Source organism: Acinonyx jubatus, chromosome A1 (genome assembly GCF_027475565.1).
Source record: "Acinonyx jubatus isolate Ajub_Pintada_27869175 chromosome A1, VMU_Ajub_asm_v1.0, whole genome shotgun sequence".
Lineage (NCBI taxonomy): Eukaryota > Metazoa > Chordata > Mammalia > Carnivora > Felidae > Acinonyx > Acinonyx jubatus.
Window position 1 is genome coordinate 156,454,587 of NC_069380.1, and position 27,474 is coordinate 156,482,060.

Consider the following 27,474-nt stretch of genomic DNA (forward strand, 5'->3'; position numbering starts at 1 on the left):
GAATAAGAGAAGAAATGGTAACAACAAATAGTCCTTGGAAAAGTTGTAAGTCATTTCAATAAAATAATGCGTGAAAGAAAAAAAGCCAATCCGTCAATAATAAAGACCAAATAGGTAACTAGAGTGCTAATAAACCTGCTAGATGTACATAATAAAAATTCACACTTATATAGTGTTCACAACACCCATTCTCATATAATCACATTTGTTCATAAGAGAAAATAAATAAGAAAGTTTTATCTAAAGGTATGTATTTCTAAACATGTTCTTTTAAAAACATACAAATATATATTCCTTTAAATATTTTTCCTAATACCTGCTTCTCACTAATTAACTACCATACTCATTAGATGTGTGCCCACTTAACTGTTCCCAGCAGAATAGGCAATTCCTGGCCAAGAGAACAAAAACAACGTCAGAAGCATCTGATGTCATTTAATTCCTCATGGCCATGTAAACACGAATGAATTACTCACCACTGAAGCTTTCCCTCATTTTGGCTAATACTGAGGGCAAATTCAATTTCGTTTTTCTCGGTACTGGACAAAGATGACTGATATTTACTATAAAGAAAATCCCATCCTTCAGGGTTCTGGACCTCCACAGCGAACACCGCCAAGGTTACATCACTGGGCAGACTGCGGAAAAGAACATACCTAGTGAGAGTCTGAGATGTAGGAAGTGTGTTTGAATGTATAATGGTGACCAATTACAAGCTGATAAAATGGCCTGGTGATCAGAGAAATGTGCCTGGAAATGTCAACAAAAATAACCTCTTTCCTTCAGTTAGATTTTAAGAAAGAAGTACAAGAAAGCATCTAAAATTCAGTTTTAAGTCCCGTTCTCAAAAACATTATGTGAAATTCCACTTTGATAAATACCAACATATCTAACATATGTTAATGATGCTGGTAACTCGACGGGTGGTCACTTTTTAAACCAAAAGAAAGAAATGCAAACTAGACTCAAGAAGTAATCCATGAACAAAGGTCAGGAATCCAACGGGAGGACTGTTTGGAAGCATTTCTTTAAATGGAAGCATGTATACTTTTTGTTTGCTTAATATTTCCTGGAGAGATTTAAGCCCCAAATATAACAGTCCTTAAGTACATCAAGAATCAATTCCAAATACAGGAAGATCCTACTTTGCTTAGACAGTGTCAGCAAGTATTTATACACACCCCATCAGGGACTTTAGAGGCCCAAAGGAGCTACCTCTATGGCAGGCACTGCCTCTGTTCCTATCCAGGATAGCTGTTTTCGTTCTGACCCTTGCCTCTATTAAATTGGAATTATTCTAATCCTATTTTAACTCTGCAAATATTTGATATATACATTTATATTTATCTGCAAAGATTTGATATATGTATTTATATTTATATATATAAATTCCTAGTATTTCTTAAAAGAAAGTTGAGAGATACATAGATAAATCTTAAAAAATAATTTATTTTCTCAAAAAGTACAGCAGAGGAGACTTATCTATACCTTTTTTTTCCTCCCAACATTTAGCACCAATGATGAAAAACAGAAAAGATACCCTTCATATGAACAAATGGGTTGTTCTGTAAACACAGACCTCAAATTTCCACCAGCTTCCTTCCACTCTCTGAAATAGGCTTCTGCCCTCTGTACACAGGGCTGATACTTGCACATGCAGGCAAGGAGGAGGAGCTGGCTCCGCAGCATTCGCTGTGAGACTGAGCCCTCATCTGTCCACGTCTGATTATCAATGAGGTCCCTCAGCAGCCTGATGAGAAAGGCCTGCGAGAAAGCCACATGTGTCACCACAATGGTCCCAGGCCATCTCATGTTTTATACAAACCAACACACCCTCGGGATATGGGGATTAATTTTTAAAGCTTAATCCAACTCTTATTTTTAAAATCATGTAATTCTGTTTATATTTAATTATAAAAGGGTCAAAAACAAGAAAAAATGATTTTACTATTTCCATAACATTTGTAAGTATACCTTCATCTATTTAAAAATCAGGATGAACTGCCATTTTTGAAACAAACTAAGAGAGTTGACAGCACTAAATTTTGAGAGCAAATTATACAAAAGGACTTCATGACATTTTGCCAAAAATAATGCTTTTGTGCCTCTTCCTCAAGTACCGGACTCAGCATATCTTAATAGTAACCATCAAAATGCAGTAGTAAAATGAAATAAGTATTTGCAAAAAGAAAGGAGTAACAAATCCATAAAAATTGAGTACAGATTCTTACCACTGTCTGTGCCAGTAAGACCCAAATCTTTGCTAGTTAGTCTAAACACTGAGTTAATTTTGATTTACTTTTCCTTAATATATGTGAGGACATACATATATGAACAATGGTAAGGATACTTTCCTACACCCACACAAAAGCAAATCAGTTATGTAACTATTCAATTTATTTAAGGCTTCTACCTTGAACTGATTTTCCACTTCCTTCATATCTCTTTTCTCCATCAGTTTATACATAGGTATCAGCTCATTCAAACCTTGGAACACGGGCATAATTTCAGTTTCATGCTTCAAGTATAGGGTTAAATCCAAGGCTTTTTCAATTGATAGCTTTCCATTGCTGGTCAAGAGACACCATGGTTAGCAGTTTAAAAAAAAATGCAGGAAATCAATTTTTTGTTTCAAAAGATATTTTCATCTCCCAGCCAAACATTAGTCAGATATTAATGCCCCCTTAATAATAGTGACCTTTATATAAGTGTCTTTTCTTTCACATATAACACTAGCTTATTTACCATTGTGGAGGAAGTTTCTCGAATAACAGGGCCAGGGCTAACTTGTGGTTAAGAAAAAATGGAGACAGGTCAGCATCTCTCCCTCTGTGAAACAGTGGATTGTGTGTTCAACTTCCAGAGTAAGATGTCAGTTTTCATCAAAATCAGTAATCTTGGTTGCAGAGATTGCCACTCAGTCAAAAGTCTGAGTGTCTGGATTGAACACATGCTTATCTCCATTTCAAAAAGAAACTGAATATAGATGTAAACCCTTCATTATGGAGGCCAGGGGTTAAAAGTCTCAGTGGCAGGGTATATGCTTAGGTAAGTAAACACAAAACCCTCTAAGAATTAAGCAATAATGTTATAGAGGGAAATGGTCTCAGTAACGCAGAAACCGCTAGATAAACAACTTCTGTCCTTATCGTCATTGCTTTTTGCCACCTTGAGAAGTCAGAAATGAAGAACATTTAGAGCAAAGGTACATGGGAAATGAGAACTATAGTATCATTCCTTCCCACATGGGTGACTCCCCTTAGGACTTTAGTTCTGCCTAAATATTGGAGAAGTTTGAGTTTCAGGTTAAGGAATCATTTCCTTTTTTTTTTTTTTTTTTAAGTTTATTTATTTTTAAGTATTTATTTTGAGATAGGGAGAGGGTGAGAGGGAGAGAGGGAATCCTAGGGAGGCTCCTCACTGTCAGCACAGAGCCCAACAAAGGACTCAATCTCACAAAATGAACCATGAGATCATGACCTGAGCCAAAATCCAAGAGTTGGGCACTTAACTGACTGAGCACCTAGGAACCATTTCCTTAAAAGCCATTGTCATAAGGCAAAAAATTAGAGTGAACACTGTCCTTAACAACTCAAAGATCATTTGGTTAGTCCACATTTTATGAGCATGTTCCATACAGCTGCTGTGAAGTTCAGGTATCCAGTTTGAGGAGTTGGGGGGAGAAATTTTTTAATAAAAGAGTCACAATGCAAAAACTTGGTACTGAGCCACTTGGTCTTCTAAGGTTTCCAGAATGTGAAGGACCCAGCAGGGCAGAAACCTCCTGTATTATAGCAGGGCCAGAAAAGCTGCAGGACAAAGGGCTTCTCCAGAATGCTGATCTCCTGATTTTCTACACCCTTTTGCATCAGTCTGAGTTGTTAATGAAAAACATCAGGGGCGCCAGGGTGGCTCTGTCAGCTAAGTGTCTGACTTCAGCTCAGGTCAAGATCTCGCAGTTCATGAGTTCAAGCCCCATGTCGGGCTCTGTGCTGACACCTTGGAGCCTGGAGTCTGCTTTGGATTCGGTGTCTCCCTCTCTGTGCCCTTCCCCTGCTCACATTCTGCCTCTCTCATGGTCTCTCAAAAATAAAATAAAAACATTAAAAAAAAAAGATTAAAATACAGATCACTTCCTTTACCTTACTCTGCAAACACAGACACATGGCTAACCATGAGACTAAAAGCAACCTTAGATTGTAAGAAGAACTTAGGGGAAGACACCTTTCAACTTCTAATTAGCAAGTAATCATTTTCATCTTCAGAAATCAAGCATTCAAATGCTAACAGCTGCTTTCAGAAATAAACCAAGACCCTGAGGAGTTTGTATTACCTGACAAGCTGAAATGCATTGTTAATGAGACTGGCCCGATCATTGCTGCTGATTGTTGTATGTGCTCCTCTTAAAAGACCACTCAAAGAATTCCATCCATCATCCTCATAATGCACAATGTAATAGCCATTCATTCCAACATTAAATTTGATCCATTCTACCTCTTCTGGGAGAATGAGCACATCTAGAGCAAATAAAATAAATCATAGTTCCATTTTCTCTCTTCACTGATGAAAGCTTTTCTGATCAGAGACTGGACAAAGAAACTAAAGGGAAGTTTAATGTTCAACAATTTTAATACTGAAATGAGTTTCATATTGAACACATTTATTTTAGAAACCATAAAAGCCCATTCCAATAGGTAAAAGCCAATACTAGCTTGAGACACCAATTTTTTCAGATTTACAGATCTAGGGGAAGAATACAGCCACATTTCAGGTTATACATGCAAAATAATCCAGCAATGTTAACAAAATAATAGGGAATTTTCACTAGTAAGCCCTCCTATTTAGCATTATATAATTCAACTGCTTTAATCTTGGTCTGGCAAGATTACTGGCTTTTTGACACAAGAGAATATTTTGAACCTTCTATCTTCACTAAAATTGAAAGCCAAAGATTTGCTTTCAATAAAGGTTACTGAATATATTGAATATATTGAATAAAGGTTGACCTGGTCTTTAGGTTTTAACCAAGATAAATAGTACAACAAACTGAGTACCTAAGTCTTACACATTTCCAGTTTCTTAACTTATCCTGGTTATTTCTACAAGAAGTTACCTGTTTTTGTCTTCAGCAAAAATCTTTGGACTGAATCTGATTTGCTCGTAATGAATGTCAATGGAACATGCCACAGGTACCTTCAAGAAAGGATGCATTATTTGTTGACTTACTTCAACAGTTATTAAATCATCTATCATATGCCAGACACTGGCTAGTTTAAATGATGGTACCAAAACTATTACAGCCAAGAGGTCAAAACAACACCAGCCTGTTTTCCTGCCTTGCAAGGGGTGCCAGCTTAGGCAATGTTCATTCTTCTTGGACTTCTCAGTAGAGCTAGGAATTTGAGCTCCAGGGAGCCCTGGCATCCTTTGCAGTGGTTGGCTGATTGGAACTCAGAGGTCCTACCTTAAAAACCCTGACCACTATTAATGGAATAAATTGCCATCATGTGGCCCCTAAATAATCTGTTAAGAATACAACATCACTTCCGTAAAATTCCTGCCAATGATGCACAACCTGAATCTCATCATGAAAAACAGCAGAAAATAAAAAATGGAGGGCATTCTATTAAGAAAAGTGGCCTGTACTCTTCAAAAATGCCACGGTCAAGAAAGAAAAAAGTTGAGGAACTGTTTAAGGAAGCAAAGAAAAAAAAAACAACACAAAACTGAACATGGGTGACAATACAATGTGATCCTGTATTAAATCCTGAATGAGAATTTTTTTCTTTTGCTACATAGTATTATGACAACTGGAAAACTGAAATCAACTTTACAGATAAAAGGATTATATCAACTTCATTTCATAAGTTTGATAATTATACTGTGCTTACACAAGTCAACATTCTTGTTTTTATGAAAATATCACACTGAACTATTTCAGGGTACAACTACCTTCAGCTAAGAAAAAATACAAGCTCCTCTGGATCCAGGAGGGCAGCATAGGAAGACACCAAACTCACCTCCTCCTGTGAATACACCAAATCTATACCTACATATGGAGGGCACCTGTTGGGATGAGCACTGATGTTATATGGAAACTAATTTGACAATAAATTTCATATTAAAAAAAAAAACTATGCCTACATATAGAACAACTCCTCCTGAAAAAGAACGGAGGGCTGCCTGAATAGCTTCTGCACAACAAATGACAGAGGGACCACACAAAGAAGGCAGAGACAGAGACAAGATAATAAAAGGAACCCCAACCTAACACAGTGAGGGAAGGATATTACCAGAGGCTCCACAGGCAGACTTGCCTGCCCTTGGAAATGACAAATAGAAATCTACAGGACAACTAGATTATAAGTGAAGAAAATCCAGTGACTAATTCTAGAGAATCTACCAAACAGTGGGGAAATTTCTAGAACTCTCTGCAGTCATAGGCTCTGGTGAGCATCACTGTTTATATTCCCCCTAAACCATGATATTGTGGACAGGAGCTGGGTTCAGTCACTATAGCCAGCTGGCTAGAGACACCCCAGCAAGTCTAAGGACCCTAGCCCACACCAGCTCCAGATGTCCTGCTAGGGTGGCCCCAGAACGGTACCCTGGGACCCTCCTGGCTTATGCCCACTCTAGCCCCAGCCATCTTGCCATTGGCAGCCTTAGGGCAGGGTAGCCTAGGACCCCATGGACTGCACCTGTTCCCACTCCAGGTCTAGACATTCCACCAGGGCTGCATCCCCTCCAACTCCAGCTGTTTCCAGGGTGGCCCAGGGAAAGAATGCTCCAGAACCTCAAGCCCATGCACACTCCAGCTCCAGCTATTCCACCAGGGCAGCCACAGCACAGAATGTTTGGGAACTCTGGGCCCATTCCCAATCCAGCTCCAGCCATCCCACCAAGACAACCTTGGTGCAATTTGCCCTAGGACACTCCCTGCCATCCCACTTCAGCTTCCGCTGGACAGCCAAAACCACTAGGCACACACAATCTACACAGGGGATGCTCCTGTGTAAGGCCAGTCCATTAAAGACCAGGAGAAGTAGCTCTTCCACCTAACTCATAGAAATATACATATGAAATGAAACAAACTAAAGAAACAGAGGATTATAATTCCAACAAAAGATAATGAGAAAATTCCAGAAAAAAACTCTAATGAAATACAGGTAAATAATTTACCTGATAAAGAGTTCAAAGTAATGGTCATAGAGAGGTTCACTGAACTAAGGAGAAGAATGGAAGAACACAGTGAGAACTTCAATAAATATTCAGAAAATGTAAGCAAGTACCAGATAGAAGTCACAGAGCTGAATAACAACTTAAATGAAAAATACAATAGAAACAATCAGGAGCAGATTAGACGATACAGAGCAGATCAATAATCTGGAAAATAGAATAGTGGAAATCACCCAATCAGAATAGCAAAAAGAAAAAATAATTAAAAATGAGGATAGGATATAAGGGACCTGTGGTGCAACATCAACTGACAAACATTCACATTATAGTGGTCCCAGAAGGAGAAGAGGGAAAGAAAGGGGCAGAAAACATATTTAAACAAATAATGGTTAAAACTTCACAATGCTGAGGAAGGAAATAAACATCCAGGTCCAAAAAGCACAGAAACTGCCAAACAAGATGAATCCAAAGAGATTCACACCAAGACATACTATAATTACAATGTTAACAGTTAAAGAGAAAATATTAAAGGCAGCAATATAAAAACAAAATGTCACAAAGAAGGGAAACCCATAAGACTATCAGCTGATTTTTCAGCACAAACTTTGCAGACCAGAAGGGAGTGACAGAATATATTTAAAGTGCTGAAAGAGAAAAACTTAAAGCCAAAATAACCCACCAAGCAAGGTTAATATTCAGAAAAGAAAGAGAGAGAGAGTTTCTAGCACAAGCAAAAGAAAAAGGAGTTCATGACGACTATCCAACATTATAAGAAATGTTAAGGAATCTTCTTTAAGAAAAAAACAAAAGGCCATAATTAGAAATAAGAAAAAGAGAACTACAAGCCAATCTCTCTAATGAATATAAATGCAAATATCCTCAATAAAATATTAGCAAACCTAATCCAACAATACATTTAAAAAAAATCATATACCACCATCAAGCCAGATTTATTCCCAGGATGCAAAGGTGGTTCAATATTCACACACTCACACAAAAATTAACATATGTCACATTAATAAGAGAAAAGATAAAAACCCTATGATCATTTCAATAGATACGGAAAAAAACACTGAGCAAAGTACATCAATCCGTGATAAAAACCATCTGCAAAGTAGGTCTACAGGGAACATGCCTCAATATAGTAAAGGCCTTATGTGCAAAACCCACAACCAACATCATACTCAATGGTAAAAAACTGAGAGCTTTTTCTCTAAGGTCAGGGAAAAGATAAGGATGTCCACTCTCACCAGTTTTATTCAACATAGTACTGGAAGTCCTAGCCACAGCAATTAAACAAAAAGAAATAAAAGGCATCCAAATTGATAAGGAGGAAATAAAACTCTCATTATTTTCAGATGGCATGATACCATACATAGAAAACCCTGAATCCAGTGAAGTCACAGGATATAAATCAATGGACAGAGATCTGTTACACCTCTATACACTAATAATGAAACAGGAGAAAGTGAAATTAAGAAAACAATCTATTTACAATTGCACCAGAAACAATAAAATATCTAGGAATAAACTTAAACAGGTGAAAGAGCTGGACTCTGAAAATATAAAACACTGATGAAAGAAATTCAAGACAATGGAAAGACATTCCATGCTCATGGAATGGAAGAATACTGTTAAAATGTCTACAGCACCCAAAGCAATCTACGGATTTAATGCAATTCCAATAAAAATACCAACTGCATTTTTCATAGAGTTAGAACAATCCTAAAATTTGTATGAAACAAAAGACCTCTTGAAAAAAAATCTTGAGAAAGAAAAACAGAACTGGAGGTGTCACAATGCCAGATTTCAGGTTATATTACAAAATGGGAGTAATTAAAGCAGTATGGTACTGGTATAAAACAGTGTCGGGAAAACTGGACAGCTACATGCAAAAGAATGACCTGGGCCACTTTCTTTCACCATACACAATAATAAACTCAAAATGGATTAAAGACGTAAATGTGAGACCTGAAATGATAAAAATCCTAGAAGAGAGCACAGGCAGTTGCCCACAACAACATTTTTCTAGATGTCTCCTGAGGCAAGGGAAATAAAACCAAAAATAAATTATTGGGACTACATAAAAATAAAAAGGTTCTTCATGGTGAAGGAAACAACCAACAAAACTAAAGCGCAACCTACAGAATGGGAAATATTTGCCAATGACATATCCAATAAAGGGTTAGTATCCAAAACATATAAAGAACTTATAACTCAACACCCAAAAAATGATCCAATTAAAAAATGAGAAGACATGAACAGACATTTCTCCAAACAAGACATACAGATGGCTAAGAGCCACATGAAAAGATGCTCAACATCACATATCAGGGAATTGCAATTCAAAACTACAATGAGATTTCACCTTACACCTGTCAGAAGCATTAAAAACCCAAGAAACAAGTGTTGGCAAAGATGTGGAGAAAAAGGAACCTTTGTGCACTATTGGTGAAAATGCAAACTTGTGCAGCCACTGTGGAATGCAGTATGGAGATTCCTCAAAAACTGAAAAATAGAACTACCCTATGATCCAGTAATCACAGTAGTGGGTATACCGAAGGAACATGAAGACACTAATTTGAAGGGACACATGAATCGTAATGTTTATAGCAGCATTATTTACAATAGCCAAATTAGGGAAACAACCCAAGTATCCATCAAGAGATGAATGGATACAGATGTGGTGTGTGTGTGTGTGTGTGTATGAACATTACTCAGCCATAAAAAGGAATGAAATCGTGCCATTTCCAAAGATGTGGATGGAGCTAGGGAGTATAATGCTAAGTGAAGTCAGTCAGAGAAACACAAATACCATATGATTTCACTCACATGTGGAATTTAAGAAACAACAAAAAATGAGGAAAAGAAAAAAGATAGAAACAAACCACAAAGTACCCTCTTAGCTATAGAGAACAAACTGATGTTTACCAGATGGAAGATGGGTGGGGGGATGGGTGAAATAGGTGATGGGGAATCAAGAGTACACTTACCATGATGAAAAGAAAAGAAAAGAAAAGAAAAGAAAAGAAAAGAAAAGAAAAGAAAAGAAAAGAAAAGAAAAGAAAAGAAAAAAATAACAAGAGTAGGCAAGAATGTTGAGAAAATGGAAGGCTCCATTTTCCAATTGGTGAGAACGTAAATTGGTGCAGTCACTATCATAATAGTATGTAGATTGCTCACAAAATTAAAAATAGAACTCCAATATGGATCCAGCAATTCCACTTCTGGGTATTTATTCAAAGAAAATGAAAACATACATCTGAAGAGATACATGCACCTGTATTGTTCACTGCAGTATTGTTTAATCATAGCAAGATACAGAAGAAACCTAAGTGTCTATTGATAAATGGATGAAGAAGATGTGGTGTGTGTATGTCTATACATATACAATAGTATACACATACATACATACACACACACAGTGGAGTATTAACCATAAAAAAGAATGAACTCTTCCCATATGCAATTAACAGACATAGACCTAGAACATATTATGTCAAGTGAAGTAAGTCATACAGATAAAGACAGATACAACTAGATTTCACCTATATGTGTAATCTGAAAAACAAAACAAACAAAACAGAAAGACTCATAAATAAGGAAACAGGGGGTGGAGACAGGGGATGAAATAGGTAAGGAAGATTAAAAGATAAAAACTTCCAGTTATAAAATAAGTAAGTCATGGGATGTAATTTACAGCATAAAGCATATTGTCAATAATGTAATACCTTTATTTAGGATGGTAACAGGACTTACCATTGTTATCATTTTGTAATGCATAAAATACATTGAATCAGTAGGATTTACACCTAAACTACTAGGATATTAATTATACTTCAATAATACATGTTATTTAGAGACCATATAAAAGATATAGATACAGAGAGTATATTTTTTTTAACTGTTGGGTATTTTGGATTACACATGGAAAGGTTTTATCTTAGGTTGTATATACATACTTTGGGTTATAACTGTAAAGACACAGAGGAGAAAAGGGGAGGGAGGAGGAGAACGAGAATGATAAAGCAAATGTGGTTAAGAGTTAACATATATGTTAACCTGGGTAAAGAATCTTTGTGTTCTTCTTGCAACTTCTCTGTAAGTGTGAAATTATTTCAAAATAAATTTTTTTACATACGGCCTATCAAGAGTCAGTCAAGTTGCCACATCTCCTTTCCACTGATGTCTCTCTGAAGTGTTAAAGCTGAACAGGTCCCAGGATCTAACTTGGACTTCCAAAAGAGATCTGAGTCTCTCATAATCCCCAGAAGTCACCTAAATGTTTATGCCCTCAGTGAAAACCCAAATGCCAGGCACTATTGTAATTTAGCAGTGGTCGCTTCAAGTCAGTAACTGGAAATTACCATCCTATCAAACTACACAATGTGAGAATGTCAAAATAATTACATATAATCAGCTTTAGGGCGATGAACCAAGGTTTAAAGCCACTGTTATCCTTTTGGGAAGACAGTGCTGTGTAATCACCTTTATAGGATACATAGCTTTCATTGAAATATTTCAGCATCTATTAAGAGCACTCTGAAAAATAAGATTTCATCGTACAAGGCAGGTGGTACCTAGGCAACAAAATGAGCTTTTCTCTATGAATGTTACCCAGTTTCTGAGGCGTCATCAGGTCCTTTCCTGTAGTGCTCTTGCTTCATGTGTACATTCCTCCCTCTCACCGTGATGGTTATCAGGGGAAAGCCTTTTTGCAGCGTCCACGTGTTCATCATGGTTTTCACATCAAGGCCTTCCTGACGCCAGTGCTGATTTATACACAAAAAAAAAACCGACATGTGACCACTCGCCCAACTCTAATAGAGAACCCAAGCTTGTGCTCACAGGGTTACTTCCTGTTGACAGCCTCTGTGAGGCTTTTTCCTCATCCCTTCCTTGGCTCATCAGACCCTGTCCTCCTTCCTCCCTTCCCCACACTGTCTTCTGCCATAGCATTCCCACTAGAGCACTGATTACTTCTTTTCATTCTCTTCCTCTATCTACATGTGTAGGTCATGTCTTGAGAGCATGTATCTGGTTCTACCAGGCATACCTTGGGCTTGGCACACCGCACAAAGCAGGCATGGGAATGAAGGCAGAGAAGGGAGACAAAATGGCCAGGCATTCAACACCTATATATCATTACTGGCTCCCAGAGAAGCAACGCGGGGCGGGAGGAGGCGGAAATCATCAGTCAACAGCCTGTACTTCCTAAGTGGTAACATCAAGATAGTCCACACTCAACAGTCATAAATTCAAAGGAGAATACATTTTTGATACTAAAAAAGCTTCTGGAAAGAGCCTAAATGCCCATCAATTGATGAATGAATAAAGAAGATGTGGTTTATATATACAATCGAATAGTACTTAGCAATGAGAAAAAATGAAATCATGCCATTTACAGCAACATAGATGGAACTGGAAGGTATTATGCTGAGTGAAATAAGTCAGCCAAAGAAGGACAGTTATCATCTGCTTTCACTCATATGTGGAACTTGAGAAACTTAACAGAAGACCATAGGGGAAGGGAAGGGGAAAAAATAGTTACAAACAGAGAGGCAGGGAGGCAAACCACAACAGACTCTTAAATACAGAGAAAAAACTGAGGGTGGATGGGGGGGTTGGGGAGAGGGGAAAGTGGGTGACGGGCAATGAGGAGGGCACTTGTTGGGATGAGCACTGGGTGTTGTATGTAAGCCAATTTGACAATAAATTATATTAAAAGAAAAGAAAGATAACACTCAAAAATAAAAACAAAGCTTCTAAAGATATTTAAGAGCTAGTAAAAAAAGACAAAACATGCTACAAAACAATCTAGAAATTACTGAATAAAGCGATCTCTAAAAACCAAAAGCCAAAAAAATTAAAATATGGTGAATAAAATTTAGTTGAATCTGTGGATTTAACCTCCACCACCTAGGAAAATATTCCACAAGTCCAGATAAACAGACTCACATTGTTTTGTGACTCAAATATTATGAATTCTTCACAGCTTAACAGTTAAACACATGAATTAAATCTAAATTCAGATCCCCACTCTGTAATTTACTAAGCATAGGCTTTTGGATTCCATATTCCCAATCTGTTAAAATAGAAGTAAAAGTACCCCACTCATGGTCTTATTCTGCAAAGTAAAGGAGGTATTGTACCTAAGTGCTTATTAGCACTTGCCTGACACATAGTAAGCTCTCCAGAATGTTCACTGCCCTTATTTGTTGTTTCACAAATGAAGACCTATGGAAATGATCCATATAGCCTGACTGATACAGACCCCGTCTACCATAGAAACATGCCATACATTCACTGCTTTACAGAGAATGAAGCTCAACAAATCAGTACCAGTGATATTTGTTACCCAAGAATGCTATTCAACTCCCTTGTGTAGATAGTTCTCAAAAGAAATTATAAAAGACTGTCGGTCTGGTATAGTTTAAACACAATCTTTTGTAGAGAAGAATGACAGAATGAAGGGCCTCAAAGAGTTTGGCACAGAGGTTTCCTTCAAAGAATGTGGACTCAAAATATGTGCTTAGGGGTAGCATGTAGAGATCTAACAACTTACTGAGGATGAGGATGAATGTGCACCCCTGGAGCAAAAGCCATCCATTCTTTGTGTGTCATTGGCAGGACAAATCTAAAAACCAAAAATAAACATATTATTCTCAGTTCTGTAGAAAACACTCATGATTCTGCTCAGATGGATTAATATGGTATAGGAAAAACAAAACATGATAATAAGCCTATGGATTCCGAAAATAGAGATAAATAAAACCATACTCACACTTGCCATACTATTCCACAGGTCCTCATTTTTTGTGTTTTTATAGCTATACTTCTGGAGATACTGTACAATACCACTTTTAAATGCATCAGCACTGAGATAATCCCTTAGCATATTCAGAATACAAGCTCCCTGAAAAGACAATGTCAAGCATGGTTATAGTTTAATCATCTAACCCACCATCACACTTTAAAAAAAATTTTTTTAAAGAAAGTAGGTTAAACCTAAACCTGTCTAGGGAGGGGATTGAACAGGACTGTTTTTGTTCTTTCTCAGTCCACTAAGCAACCAAGTCTCCCACAGGACAAACTAACATCATGGCCCATTCCCATTACTCACAGGTCAGCAAATGGTGCAGCATCAACACTGAACGCTGGACCACCACCTGCCTTCCCCACTGCCACTCTAGTGCAGCAGTGGGGGCAGAAGGTCCAAGAGGTAGAAGCAGAGGTACCGGTTAAGGAAGGGAGGGGAGCACAGACAGCTGGAGCATAGAAGGCAAGAGTAACAATGAGAAAAGAGAATTCCTACATACCCTGTGTTCCTGGGTTAAGGGCTCTTTTCCCCTCCACCCCCATTCATGTGGATTGTAGATCACAAACTCAAATGCCTCTAATGGATAAGGGACATAAATGAGGGAATTCATTCAAGGGTAAAAAAAAATTTTCTGTTTAGGTTGTTTCTTCCCCTCCACCTTTTTTTAATTTTTTTTTCAATATATGAAATTTATTGTCAAATTGGTTTCCATACAACAGCCAGTGCTCATCCCAAAAGGTGCCCTCCTCAATACCCATCACCTACCCTCCCCTCCCTCCCACCCCCCATCAACCCTCAGTTTGTTCTCAGTTTTTAAGAGTCTCTTATGCTTTGGCTCTCTCCCACTCTAACCTCTTTTTTTTTTTTTCCTTCCCCTCCCCCATGGGTTTCTGTTAAGTTTCTCAGAATCCACATATGAGTGAACACATATGGTATCTGTCTTTCTCTGTATGGCTTATTTCACTTAGCATCACACTCTCCAGTTCCATCCACGTTGCTACAAAGGGCCATATTTCATTCTTTCTCATTGCCATGTGGTACTCCATTGTGTATATAAACCACAATTTCTTTATCCATTCATCAGTTGATAGACATTTAGGCTCTTTCCATGATTTGGCTATTGTTGAGAGTGCTGCTATAAACATTGGGGTACAAGTGCCCCTATGCATCAGTACTCCTGTATCCCTTGGGTAAATTCCTAGCAGTGCTATTGCTGGGTCATAGGGTAGGTCTATTGTTAATTTTTTGAGGAACCTCCACACTGTTTTCCAGAGTGGCTGCACCAGTTTGCATTCCCACCAACAGTGCAAGAGGGTTCCCGTTTCTCCACATCCTCTCCAGCATCTAGAGTCTCCTGATTTGTTCATTTTGGCCACTCTGACTGGCGTGAGGTCACATCTGAGTGTGGTTTTGATTTGTATTTCCCTGATGAGGAGCGACGTTGAGCATCTTTTCATGTGCCTGTTGGCCATCCGGATGTCTTCTTTAGAGAAGTGTCTATTCATGTTTTCCGCCCATTTCTTCACTGGGTTATTTGTTTTTCGGGTGTGGAGTTTGGTGAGCTCTTTATAGATTTTGGATACTAGCCCTTTGTCCGATATGTCATTTGCAAATATCTTTTTCCATTCCATTGGTTGCCTTTTAGTTTTGTTGGTTGTTTCCTTTGCTGTGCAGAAGCTTTTTCTCTTCATAAGGTCCCAGTAATTCAGTTTTGCTTTTAATTCCCTTGCCTTTGGGGATGTGTCGAGTAAGAGATTGCTACGGCTGAGATCAGAGAGGTCTTTTCCTGCTTTCTCCTCTAGGGTTTTGATGGTTTCCTGTCTCACGTTCAGGTCCTTTATCCATTTTGAGTTTATTTTTGTGAATGGTGTGAGAAAGTGGTCTACTTTCAACCTTCTGCATGTTGCTGTCCAGTTCTCCCAGCACCATTTGTTAAAGAGACTGTCTTTTTTCCATTGGATGTTCTTTCCTGCTTTGTCAAAGATGAGTTGGCCATACGTTTGTGGGTCTAGTTCTGGGGTTTCTATTCTATTCCATTGGTCTATGTGTCTGTTTTTGTGCCAATACCATGCTGTCTTGATGATGACAGCTTTGTAGTAGAGGCTAAAGTCTGGGATTGTGATGCCTCCTGCTTTGGTCTTCTTCCACCTTTTTTTTCAATGTAACTTTCTAATTCCCAAAAACATCCTTCTTCTCCCCTCAAACCCCTCTATTCACTTCCTGTATATACTATCTTCTCTTAAATCTTTTTTCTAAGCAATAATGATTCCATTGACCCTGAAAGCCCTTCCTACTTCCTTTTCTTCCTAGAAAGAAATCACCCTTTAAGAAGTACAAAATCTCCTTTTCTGAGAGAATTTCTTATATCTTCTCAAGACATAGACTGTCCCTTTTTCTGTGGCTCTAGGGGACGGTGGGGATAACAGGCAAAGTCAGGATCCCTGAATATCAACATGGAGTGCATATCTCTGCCAAAAGAATGGATACTTTTTAAAGTTTTTATTGATGGGGTGCCTGGGTGGATCAGTTAATAAGCTTCTGACTCTTGGTTTCTGCTCAGATCATGATCTTACAGTTGTTGAGTTCAAGCCCCATGTTGGGGCTATCAGTACAGAGCCTGCTTGGGATTCTCTCTCCCTCTTTCTCTGCCCCTTCCCCACTCACACTTGCTCATTCTCTCAAAATAACTAAATAAACTTTTAAAAAACACAAATATTTGAAGTTTTTATGGAGGTATAATTTACATGTAACAGTTTCAGGTGTATAGTAATTAAATATTTGTATATACTGTGAAGTGACTACTACAATAAGTCTAGTTAACATCTGTTACCACATAGAGTTACAATTTTTCTTTTGATGTGGACTTTTAAGATGTACTCTTAGCAACTTCCCAATATGCAATACAGTATTATTAACTATATAGTACATGCTGTAAATTACATCCCAGTGACTTAAAGGTTTTCTAACTAAAAATATGTACCCTTTTAACCCCCTTCACCCACTGACAACCACCAATCTGTTCTGTGAAAGGTGAAGTTTTTTGTTTTTTCAGAATACCACATATAAGCAAAATCATATGGTATTTGTCTTTGACTTATTTCACTTAGCATAATGCTCTCAAGGTCCATCTACACTGTCCAAAGGGCAAAATGTCATTCTTTCTTGTGGGTGAATAATATTCTGCTGTATATACATATCACATTTTTCATCCATTCATTCATTGATGGACACCTAGGTTGCTTCCTTATCTTCATTATTGTAAATAATGCTATAATGAGTATGAAGGTGTGTATTATCTTTGAATTCGTGTTTTTGTTTTCTTTAAACACTCAGAATTGCTGAATCATACGGTAGTTCTATTTTTTAATTCTGCACAAAGAGCAATGGAGCTGCCCTACGCGTGTAGTTCTATTATAAATATATAATGTGTGTGTGTCTGTTTTTTTTTTTCTTTTAGAGGCAGAGAGTGTGGGAGCAGGAGAGGAGGCAGAGAAATAGAATCTAAAGCAGACACCACATCCAGCATAGAGCTAGACACAGGGCTCAGTCCCACAACCGTGGGACAGCCATTAATTGAAGAGACTCTCCTTTTCCCATTGTATATTCTTGGCTCTTTTTTCACAGATAAAAAAAAAAATAATAACTGTATGAGTGGGTTTGTTTTTGGGTTTTCTAATTTGTTCCACCAAGTTATGTACTTGTGTGTTGTTTTTATCTCCCCTGAACTACTTATGGAAACATCGAAGAAATACCGTTCTGTTTACTACAAATAAAACAGCCTAGTACAATGATAATGACCTTCTCTGCCCGTTAAAAACAATGGAAACAGTTGGGAATGGAAAGAGAATTGGAAAAGCATCCTTGATCTCATGAAGAAGGAACTATGACTTTATCTCCAGGTTGCATTGCCAAGGGAAATTACCCAGGTTCCATGTAACCAGTGTCATAAGAATCCTTTTTTTTTTCTTTTTTCTTGTCCAGAGAAGCCAGATATCGAGATTTTTATGTAAAATTTCCCACTAGATGTTAGCAACCATTTCCAATTCTGTATTAAACACACTGTATAGGACAGTATTTCGCAGTTCAACAATATAAACCATTTTTGAAGGCAGTGAAAGGCAAGCTACATGGGGCATGGATTTTTGCCTGGTACAACAATTATGCTCAATCAAGACCTATTTGTTGAATGATAAATAAAAGACAAAGTTATTGTAGACCATGGATTTTCACTTTATGACAGAGTAAATGACAAACTGACTATAATATAATCTTTAGGATTACAAACCAAACTTCAAGTTAAGCTTAAAGAGTCAAGTTTAACTTAAAGTTAAGCCCCTGCCAGCATGGGACAGCATAAAAGGCATTCCATCTGGGTTGTTCCTTATGGAAAGCCACCCCATAACCCTCTGTCATCTCTCCACCAAAGTCTTTATAAGTTTGATGTCTAAAATGTACCCTTATAATCCATTTTTACCTTTTCATAAGAAACTTCATCAAACATTTCCCGAATCTGAGCAGGATTCTCTACAGCTGTCGACACAGGGTGTGAAGAATTTAATGCGTCTACCTCCATCACATCAAAACACTTGCCAAAGAAATAATCTTCCTATTGAGACAAAGACTTGATTTATTTTTAGATAAAAAATATCAAAGGACAAATGTTTTATCTGGGCTAGATAGAATTGCAGTTTTCTAAAGAGCATCCTAGAAACAATTTTAGGTGAACATTTTAGATTTTGTTCATCTTAAATGCCTGTCACTTTAGAAGACAATTTTCTCTTAACTTAAAAATAGAACTATCATTCCTATAGTCAAACAGTGCCAAAACAACAAACTAAAATGTGTAGTGATTCCAACATCTCCAATCATCTTATTTTAAGGCAAAGAAATTTAAATTTTTTAATGTTTATTTATTTTTGACAGAGAGAGACACACAGCATGAGCAGGGGAGAGGCAGAGAGAGAGGGAGACACAGAATCCGAAGCAGGCTCCAGGCTCTGAGCTGTCAGCACAAAGCCTGACACGGGGCTCAAACTCACAGACCGTGAGATCATGACCTGAGCGGAAGTTGGACGCTCAACCGACTAAGCCACCCAGGCACCCCATAGAAATTTAAATTTAAAACTATATGGTCAAAAAAAAAATGGAGGACAAATTCCAAATATAATCTAATTTCTTAGGGCATATTACTCAACAGAATAACATACACACATCATCATTTTTATTATTAAGGCATATGTGGAAATGGGAAAATATTTATGATCCATTGTAGTACAATAGTTATATAGACATTACAACTATAAATTATGTGTACAGGAAGATGAAAATGAGAAGTTAATATACGCCTAGGTCAAAATTATAGTGGGGTAAAGGATTGTTTGGGGGATTTTGTTTGTTTTTAAAGTAAGTTTCTTTTTTAGCTTTACTACATGCGATTTTCACAAGTTAAACACCTGATTTTTAAAATAAACATGTAAAGGTTCCAAAGCATTAAGTCTGGGACTCCCGAGTGTAGGCTCATAAGTAAACAAGTGTGCAGTTACCTAAAACAAGTAGAATCGTATTTGATTTGACAAGCAGGATACTATTGAAATAAAAGCAATCTGTACATAATCCTTCAGAGAGGAAACTAATGGTTGAGGAAATGATATGCAACAGACAGGCTGTCATTACTTCTAGCTTTTTTATAATAAGGGAGGATAAGATTTAACATAATTTCCTAACAATCACATATTTGGAAATAAGCAATCCAGTTAGGAAATAAGCATTTGTGTTACCTTTCAAGTTCACTAGCATTTTAGAAACCAGATTCTTATCTAAGCTATCAGGGAGTTATTAATATTTCCATGAATTCTATAATCAAAGACCAGCAACACTGAACAAAACAGCAGTATCAACTTATTAAAAATAAGTAAATACTTCTTACGACTTTCAGTTCTGGATGAGTCACAGTGACAGACACAAACTCCATAAACTTCGCAAATCCCTCATTTAGCCAAAGATCATTCCACCATTCCATAGTCACGAGATTCCCAAACCACTAAAAGGAAAGTACTAGATTATTCATACATTTCTATGGAGACTGGATTATCTACACAGTTACAGACATAAGGCATTCAGAAGGAAAGATTTCATATGTGCAATGTCAGCATATAAGTAACATTTACAGAATTTTTTATCAAAATAAGAAGAAAAACCTTTCGACATTCATTTTAAAACATGGGACCTTATGCTTTAAAAGAAATCATTTTTCCTATCGAAAAAAAGACAAAGTAAAGATGAATCGATACACTTCATGTATCAATATGAATAGTCTTTCAAGTCCCATAAAAGCAAAATAGATGTAGTTTCACCACAATTTTTAAAAGTATCATTTATCTTGTGTACCTGGTGGGCCAGTTCATGGGACACAGTCAAAGTAATGCCAAGCTTATTTGATGCAGAAGACTTTTCAGAATCAAACAATAGAACAGATTCTCTGTATGTGGTCAGTCCCCAGTTTTCCATAGCGCCACTCTCAAAGTCAGGAATAGCAGCAAGATCTTGGAAAGGACACAAAAATGTATTAACAGTCCCTAAACTAGACATTGCCCAAACACACTAACTTTCAGAATGGATGGGTGTAGGGATCAAAAGAAAAGAATTTATCACAACCTAGAAAAAGAGGCTCAGTGATTCAGGGTTGCTCTGCTATTGCATGACAAAGTCAGATTGGGGCCTCGGGCCTTCTGACTCCTCTTCCAACTTCCTGACAAGGAATTCAGGGATTGGATACTCTTAATAATAATTTCCTCAATTATACACTTGACTTTGGATGCCCTTGACTCCCATACACCTAAAATCTCAAACAAATAATAGTTTTAAAAGCCCATTTAAGAAGGAAACTGCAGATTTTCCTTACACTGTGTAAATGTGTTCATTAAGAAAAATTTATTGAGCACCCTCTCTATTTCTACCAAATATGTGCAAATAATGAAAAAGATGCAGCTTCTGCCCTTTGCTGTCTGCCCACTAATACAACTGAGTTTATCTTTAAGGTCAGAAGGTAAAATTATCACCATGACATGTGCCTCAGAAATCTTATCAAGATCTGCTCCTGCTATTATTAGAAATTTACTGTATAGATTAGGGGTGAGAAGGAGCAACCTTCTCCTGCCAGAGGTCTAGACTTGAAGGGCTGCTGAGATACCGTGGGAATGCCAATTACGGGGATATAATACATAGCTGAGGTCATTAAATGCCACAACTTGAAATAATCTTGCAAAATTTCTACCTTGTTTGGGTAAGGGATATGGAATGCTGAAATAATCCTCATAAAACTCTAGAAGAGTCACTGCAGCATCCAGTGCGTAATCTGCCTGATGTATCTTGTCTGGCACAGCATATATGGAAACCTGAAGAGAAAGCACAGTTAGTTACTCAAATGCCATAGTGGCTTCTCTCCACGTGGGGAATAAACTTAGGAATTCTCTGAGCTTGTACCCATGGGTTAACAAGGCATAAAGAAATAGGAAGCCACAGGATGAAAGCACCCAAGATTTGGTAACCAAGATTAGATATTCAGGGCCGAAGCGCCCCAATTTAGTACAGAATCAGAAAGCTGCTTTCATGGGAGGGAAGGTCCAGAATAGGTGAACAGGTAAATAGGGCTGTTGCCCAGCCCTAGGTAACAGGTATATAGGGCTGCTGCCCAACCGCAACAGGCCAAAGTTGCCCAGAGGGGAGCTTATTAGCAAAGAAAGGTACTTTGATGTCCCTGAGGTAGCATGCTCTCACTCTCTTGTCCCCTATGCAAGCTAGGATAAACAGACAAAGCCCCTCATGCCTGCCATAAACAACCAGCTGCCCAGCACCAGGACTTTGCTTTGTGTTGACCAAAACCCCTAACACTGCATATCTGCAAAACCCCCTTTTCCTCACACCTGTGAGTTAATGTTCATGGTTTCACTGTCTCTTTGTGCACATCCATCACGCTTTTAAGCCTTCTGATTCTAATAAAAACACAGCAAGGACCCTTACTCGGGGCTCTTGTCTCCTCCCAAACGTTAGCCTCTCTCACATTTTAATCCTGCGTCCGGATTTCTTGCTGGAGAAGAGAGAACTCCAGACCCTAAGTCTACAACAGATGGTGACCCAGGCCTGACATGGCCAGAAGGTGGTGCAACTCAAGGACTGCGGGATGCCATGGACCGACTAAACAGCTCCAAGAAAAACACACCAGATTACAATCTCTTCCTGATGAACTAAGAGAAAAGCGAAACTATATTAGGATTTGCTGCCGCGGAACTTTGGAGAGATTTATCATGGGAGACTCCCTATCCCCAGAGCAGAAAGAGTACATTCATATTTTACAATCATTGGGAAAGGTGGCTGGCACTATCTTCACTCAGAAAGCACTCCTTGAATTATGATTACCCAGCAACACTGCCTCAGATATCAGATCACAAGGAACTTATGATCTTGATATTTGGGAGCGAGTAGGGAAAACATTAAAATCTCAGCATTCCAAGGTGGCTAATGTCCTCCCCTGAGGTAATCCTTACTTGGTCCATTGTCCATATTGCCCTTCTCCCATTGAGTTCAGACGATGCATATAAAGATACAGAATTACCCAAAAAAGAGGAAAACCCTAGGCTTTTTTATAGTCAGACTGTGCCTTCACTGCCTTTACAGCCAGAAGATACACACCCTCTCTCCAAAGGGTGGGACGATATCGAGCCTCAAGAAACCTCACCGACTGGTTCTGATAAAGTCCTCACCCCAATGCAAAAGTGCATTAAGAAGCCCAGAAGGCCGGTGAATTCCAGGTGTTTCCCGTTGTCGGGCAAAACGGGCAATACGTCCGTGAAGGCCTGCTCTTTCAAATAGTAAAGGAATTGCAGAAATCAGTTCAGCTGTATGGCTCCACAGCCCTTTTACGATCTGCATTTTAGAAACTATTTGTGGCACTATTCCATGTGTGCCTAGGACTGGGGCTCTCTTATAAAAATCATTTTGACTCCAGCCCAGTATGCTGTCTATGCCCAAGAGTTTCATGACGCTTGTGTAACTCGTGCTATGCAAAACTTTGACGCTGCTATTCCAGCGTCTTTTGAACAACTGTCCAGTACAGGACAATGTTCCCAACTAAGGCAACAAGCTCAGCTTCCAATCATTGTCAGCAAAACAATGCACTAAAATAGTATGACTTATTTTACACAGGCCGTCTCTTTTAAAGGGGACTCTCTCTCTCTCACTGTTACTCCCAATATACTCTGGCTACTCTAACTACACGTGGGGGTTTCTCCCTCATTCATTTCCTTGGTCAATGACTACGATAATTAGAGCCAACTGTCTCTGGTTAGTCTACCTCAGGATGGAGGTTTTAAGGAATATTCCCAAGCAGCTGCCAAAACTCCTTTTGTCTTGGGGAACTTCTCTGTCTTCTCTGGCCTGACATAAGACTGCCTAATTCCACAAGTGGAAAACAAAACAAAACAAAAATCTGTACCTGCTCATCTATCTGAGCTAACAGGCTTTAGGACCACGAGAACTCTTTCTGTGCCCTCTATGCCTTTATCTGCCTTCAGGCCAACTGTGGGCACCTCACCCTTTAGGCCTTCCCTTCCCACTCCTCAGGGTCCTGCACCAACTGGGATACAACCTGCATATCTGGCTCTTCAATGCCTCAGGCAGCATCAACTCTTCCTCCTAAGAGCAAAAAATACCCCCTTAGACTAGGGCCACCCACTTCAGAATTCCTCACTGGTTCCACAGGAAAAAATTGACAATGGTAAACTTTTAAGAGGACACAGATAAAATGTAATTAAGATAGACATGTCTTTTAAATTATCAAAATTAAATAAAACTTTATTCTACTAAGGTTCACTGAAGGTCAAATAAGTTCATTTTATCTCTTTTCCAATTTGTCAGCCAAAGGATGACTTAAAGTAATGGTTAACTTTGTCTCATAGTTTTCATGGGTAATTGTTAAAATAGCTTTCAGGGTCTTTGGTAACCTGAAACTTTAACATTTTGCTTAAATGATAAATTAAATCTATTGAACATTTAGGCCTCTTCCAAATCAAATGGAATGGTAAAGCATTGCTTACTAACCGTAGGTTTGTGCTTCTGGTTTCTATGACAAAAATACTGAGGACATTTAAATCTATTAAAAAGCATGCTTTATGCTTAATGGATCCATAAGTCTGCCACCTAAAAAATTTCTGATGTAACAGATGGTTTACAATTGGTTACTACTTTGTTTTCAATGGAGACTAAGGTTTCTAAGAGTTAAAATTCTGCTAAATATAATTAAGGCTAATGGAAATAAGGAAAGTAACTCCATATATAAAAAAAGTAAGAGATATGTAAGAAAGATATAAAAAATGAGCATACATTTTTGTTAAAGGTAATAAATAAAATTTTAACAAAAAGGGTAAAATGACAGGACAGCATGCCCTTTTTAAGTTGTTTTACTTAAGCCTTGGTTGGAATTACCCATTCCTTACAATCCACAAGGCCAAGAAATTGTAAAAGGAGCACATAGTATGCTCAAAAACTTGTTAAAAAAACAAAAAAGCGGGGCGCCTGGGTGGCGCAGTCGGTTAAGCGTCCGACTTCAGCCAGGTCACGATCTCGCGGTCCGGGAGTTCGAGCCCCGCGTCAGGCTCTGGGCTGATGGCTCAGAGCCTGGAGCCTGTTTCCCATTCTGTGTCTCCCTCTCTCTCTGCCCCTCCCCCATTCATGCTCTGTCTCTCTCTGTCCCAAAAATAAATAAATGTTGAAAAAAAAATTAAAAAAAAAACAACAACACAAAACAAAAAAGGGAGAGATACCCATGGCTATCTACATTACAACCTCAGCTCCTTCTTGATCATGCTATGATTACTCTTAACTTTTTAAATCTTAATCCTCAAAGACTAACAGCAGCTGAGTGACATTCTTCAAAATCAGATAAACCCTCTCATCCTATGGTGCTATACCAAACCCCTGAAAGGGGGCCCACATGGACTGGGCCCACTAAACTTCTCACCTGGGGTTGAGGAGGATATGTTTGTGTTCTTTCAGATTCTGGACCTCTATGGATCCCCTCTCTGTTGGTTGGTGAAGCCATACCATGGAGACCCCTGGATATCTTCCAATGAACCAGTACTTCCAGAGAATGACTCTTAATGAGCAGCCACCAACCCCCCTTTTTCAAGATGGAAAAAGCCTCTTCATTGACTCCTCATCCTGAAGCCACTCCACAAACGCAACATAACATGGGGAAGCCTTAATCTCCTGTCTAACCAGGCCGGCATCCTCTTACAACACAATGGTATTGCATATACCCCTGACTCGCATCTGATGGCCATGATCTCCATCATTGACAGGAATTCGATACAGGTAACCCTGATTCTTCTCCTTGTCCTCATTTGTCCGGGCCAAGCTCAATATTCATATTGGGCTCATCTCCTTAACCCACCTATATTTGACAGCTTAACACTCCTAGACCTGGATATTCCTGGTAGCAATAATGACACTGAATTCATGGGAGGAGCCAATCTTAACCTGCCCTTCCAAACTGAACAAGAGCATTGGCTTTATATGCCAAGACCTCAATGGTGGCTTATCCCAGCACCTCCTATGTGTGTTACCAAACTTAGCAATCTGCTTGTCTCAAAGTAAGAATCAACTGGCTTTTACATGTACAGACCAAAATCTCTAAAAGGCCAATTTTACCTTTTTCACAGCCACAAGCTTTGATATACCTCAAAAAACAAACATATCTCACACTCCTAATGTTCTAGCTTGCTCTAGTCTCAAGTATTCAGACCACCCCTGGAATAATATTCCTTGGACAACCTGTTATGGAGAGACTGAGCATAATCTTCACTGGGGCAATTGGACCATTATTGACAGGGGTCCTAGAGGACATCTTGAAACAAAATATTCAAATAAGACCATATCCTTTGACCAATCTAGTAGACAGAACATTTTTTGGAAGGACAGAGGCTTGTCTGGCCCTATAATTTCTGCACATAGAAATTAAAAGGACCCTGGCTTGTTAATCTTTGGAAGCTAGGCCTTTCTTCGCTCATACTGTTAGCCATGGTGAAATTTATGTAAATCAACATATTAACATAACTTGGGCCTCATGCCTGCCATAAACAACCATCTGCCCAATGCCAGGACTTTGCTTTGTATTGACCCAAACCCCTAACACTGCATATCTTCAAGATCACCTTTTCTCACCAACACATGAGTTAATATTCACAGTTTCACTGTGTCTTTGTGCACAGCCATCACACTTGTAAGCCTTCTGATCCTAATAAAAACGAAGCAAGGACCCTTACTCAGGGTTCTGGTCTCCTCCCGGATATTAGCCTCTGTCTCATTTTAATCCTGTGTCCGCTCTCTTGATGGACAAGAGAGAACTCCAGATCCAGAGTCTATGACATCTCCACAATTGTATGGAAGATGGACATCAACAGTTTCATTTTGTGGAATATGGTTGCCACTTAGGAAGAAAATTGGAAGTTCAATTTCTTGTATTAATGCCACCTATTTCTGACCAAGTCCCCTTCTGAAAACTACAACATGCTGGATAACGTAAACAAAAAGGTCTTTTTAAAAATGTTCTTATGGAATAATGGAAAAGTAAAGAAAACTTAAATGCCAAAAATGAATAACAGTAGAACCCTCCTAGAAAGAAGAGCCCTGCAGCCAGCTTTTGTCCTGAGGACACTAACCTAACACAAATGGACTTGAGCTTTGGTTTTCACAGCATTGAAGGTCTCAGGGGATAGAAGACAAAGTCCAGAGCCCGTCCAAGGGGGGAAACCCCAACAGAATATGCACCATGCATAAAGTTGAACCCTATAGGACCATACCCTTTCTGTAAAGATAAACTAAAAATAGCCATCCCCTTCCTCAAGGAGACTGCAAGGGGGAAAAAATGCCTTTTTCAAGTCTTGGTACCATATGGGGAAGGTTGTGGGAAGTCCTGAGTGAATCAGCAAGTTAATCTTCATGCTGGTTAGCAACTGGACTCACAATAACCAGGTGGCTCAAAAACCTGAAGCTAATAATTTGATTTAAAGCGGTTCATGGGCTGGTAAGGGCTCCCAGGCATCTGCCAGGAGCAAACAAATTCTCTGTGGAAGAACCCACTGTCAACTCAGGTAGTGTAAGTTCAATATACACACAGGAACAAAACAATAACCAGCAGAAACAACAAATCACAGAATGAGACACATAAAGACTTCAGATAGGACAGTTAACTAGAATATAAAACGTTTAATGTGTTTAAAGAAATAAAAGGCCTAAAAATACTAATAGGTAAAAAGAATTCTTGGACCTAATTCCAATGTGTGTGTGTGTGTGTGTGTGTGTGTGTGTGTTGGGGGGTGTTATGCCCACACCTCCAAGCAGTTCTCCAACACCACCTGAGTGTCCCACAGTTCCAACTCGATTCTGACACTACCCAGAGATACAACAGATTCCACAACATA

General features: G+C 38.5%; 1 protein-coding gene across 4 annotated transcripts in view; it reads right to left on the reverse strand.

The window, feature by feature from the left end:
• Window positions 1-27,474, reverse strand: part of ERAP1 (endoplasmic reticulum aminopeptidase 1) — a 46,955-nt gene that overhangs the window by 6,723 nt on the left and 12,758 nt on the right. For all 4 annotated transcript variants that reach the window (XM_027037420.2, XM_027037443.2, XM_027037431.2 and 1 more), the window contains exons 5-16: window positions 21,273-21,393; window positions 20,387-20,541; window positions 19,926-20,039; window positions 18,474-18,605; window positions 13,964-14,095; window positions 13,745-13,816; window positions 11,797-11,951; window positions 5,114-5,193; window positions 4,334-4,517; window positions 2,414-2,570; window positions 1,580-1,764; window positions 477-638 (exon numbers count right to left, since the gene is read on the reverse strand). In XM_027037420.2, the coding sequence (XP_026893221.2) occupies window positions 477-638; window positions 1,580-1,764; window positions 2,414-2,570; window positions 4,334-4,517; window positions 5,114-5,193; window positions 11,797-11,951; window positions 13,745-13,816; window positions 13,964-14,095; window positions 18,474-18,605; window positions 19,926-20,039; window positions 20,387-20,541; window positions 21,273-21,393 (1,649 nt within the window). The remainder of the gene's footprint in view (window positions 1-476; window positions 639-1,579; window positions 1,765-2,413; window positions 2,571-4,333; window positions 4,518-5,113; window positions 5,194-11,796; window positions 11,952-13,744; window positions 13,817-13,963; window positions 14,096-18,473; window positions 18,606-19,925; window positions 20,040-20,386; window positions 20,542-21,272; window positions 21,394-27,474) is intronic.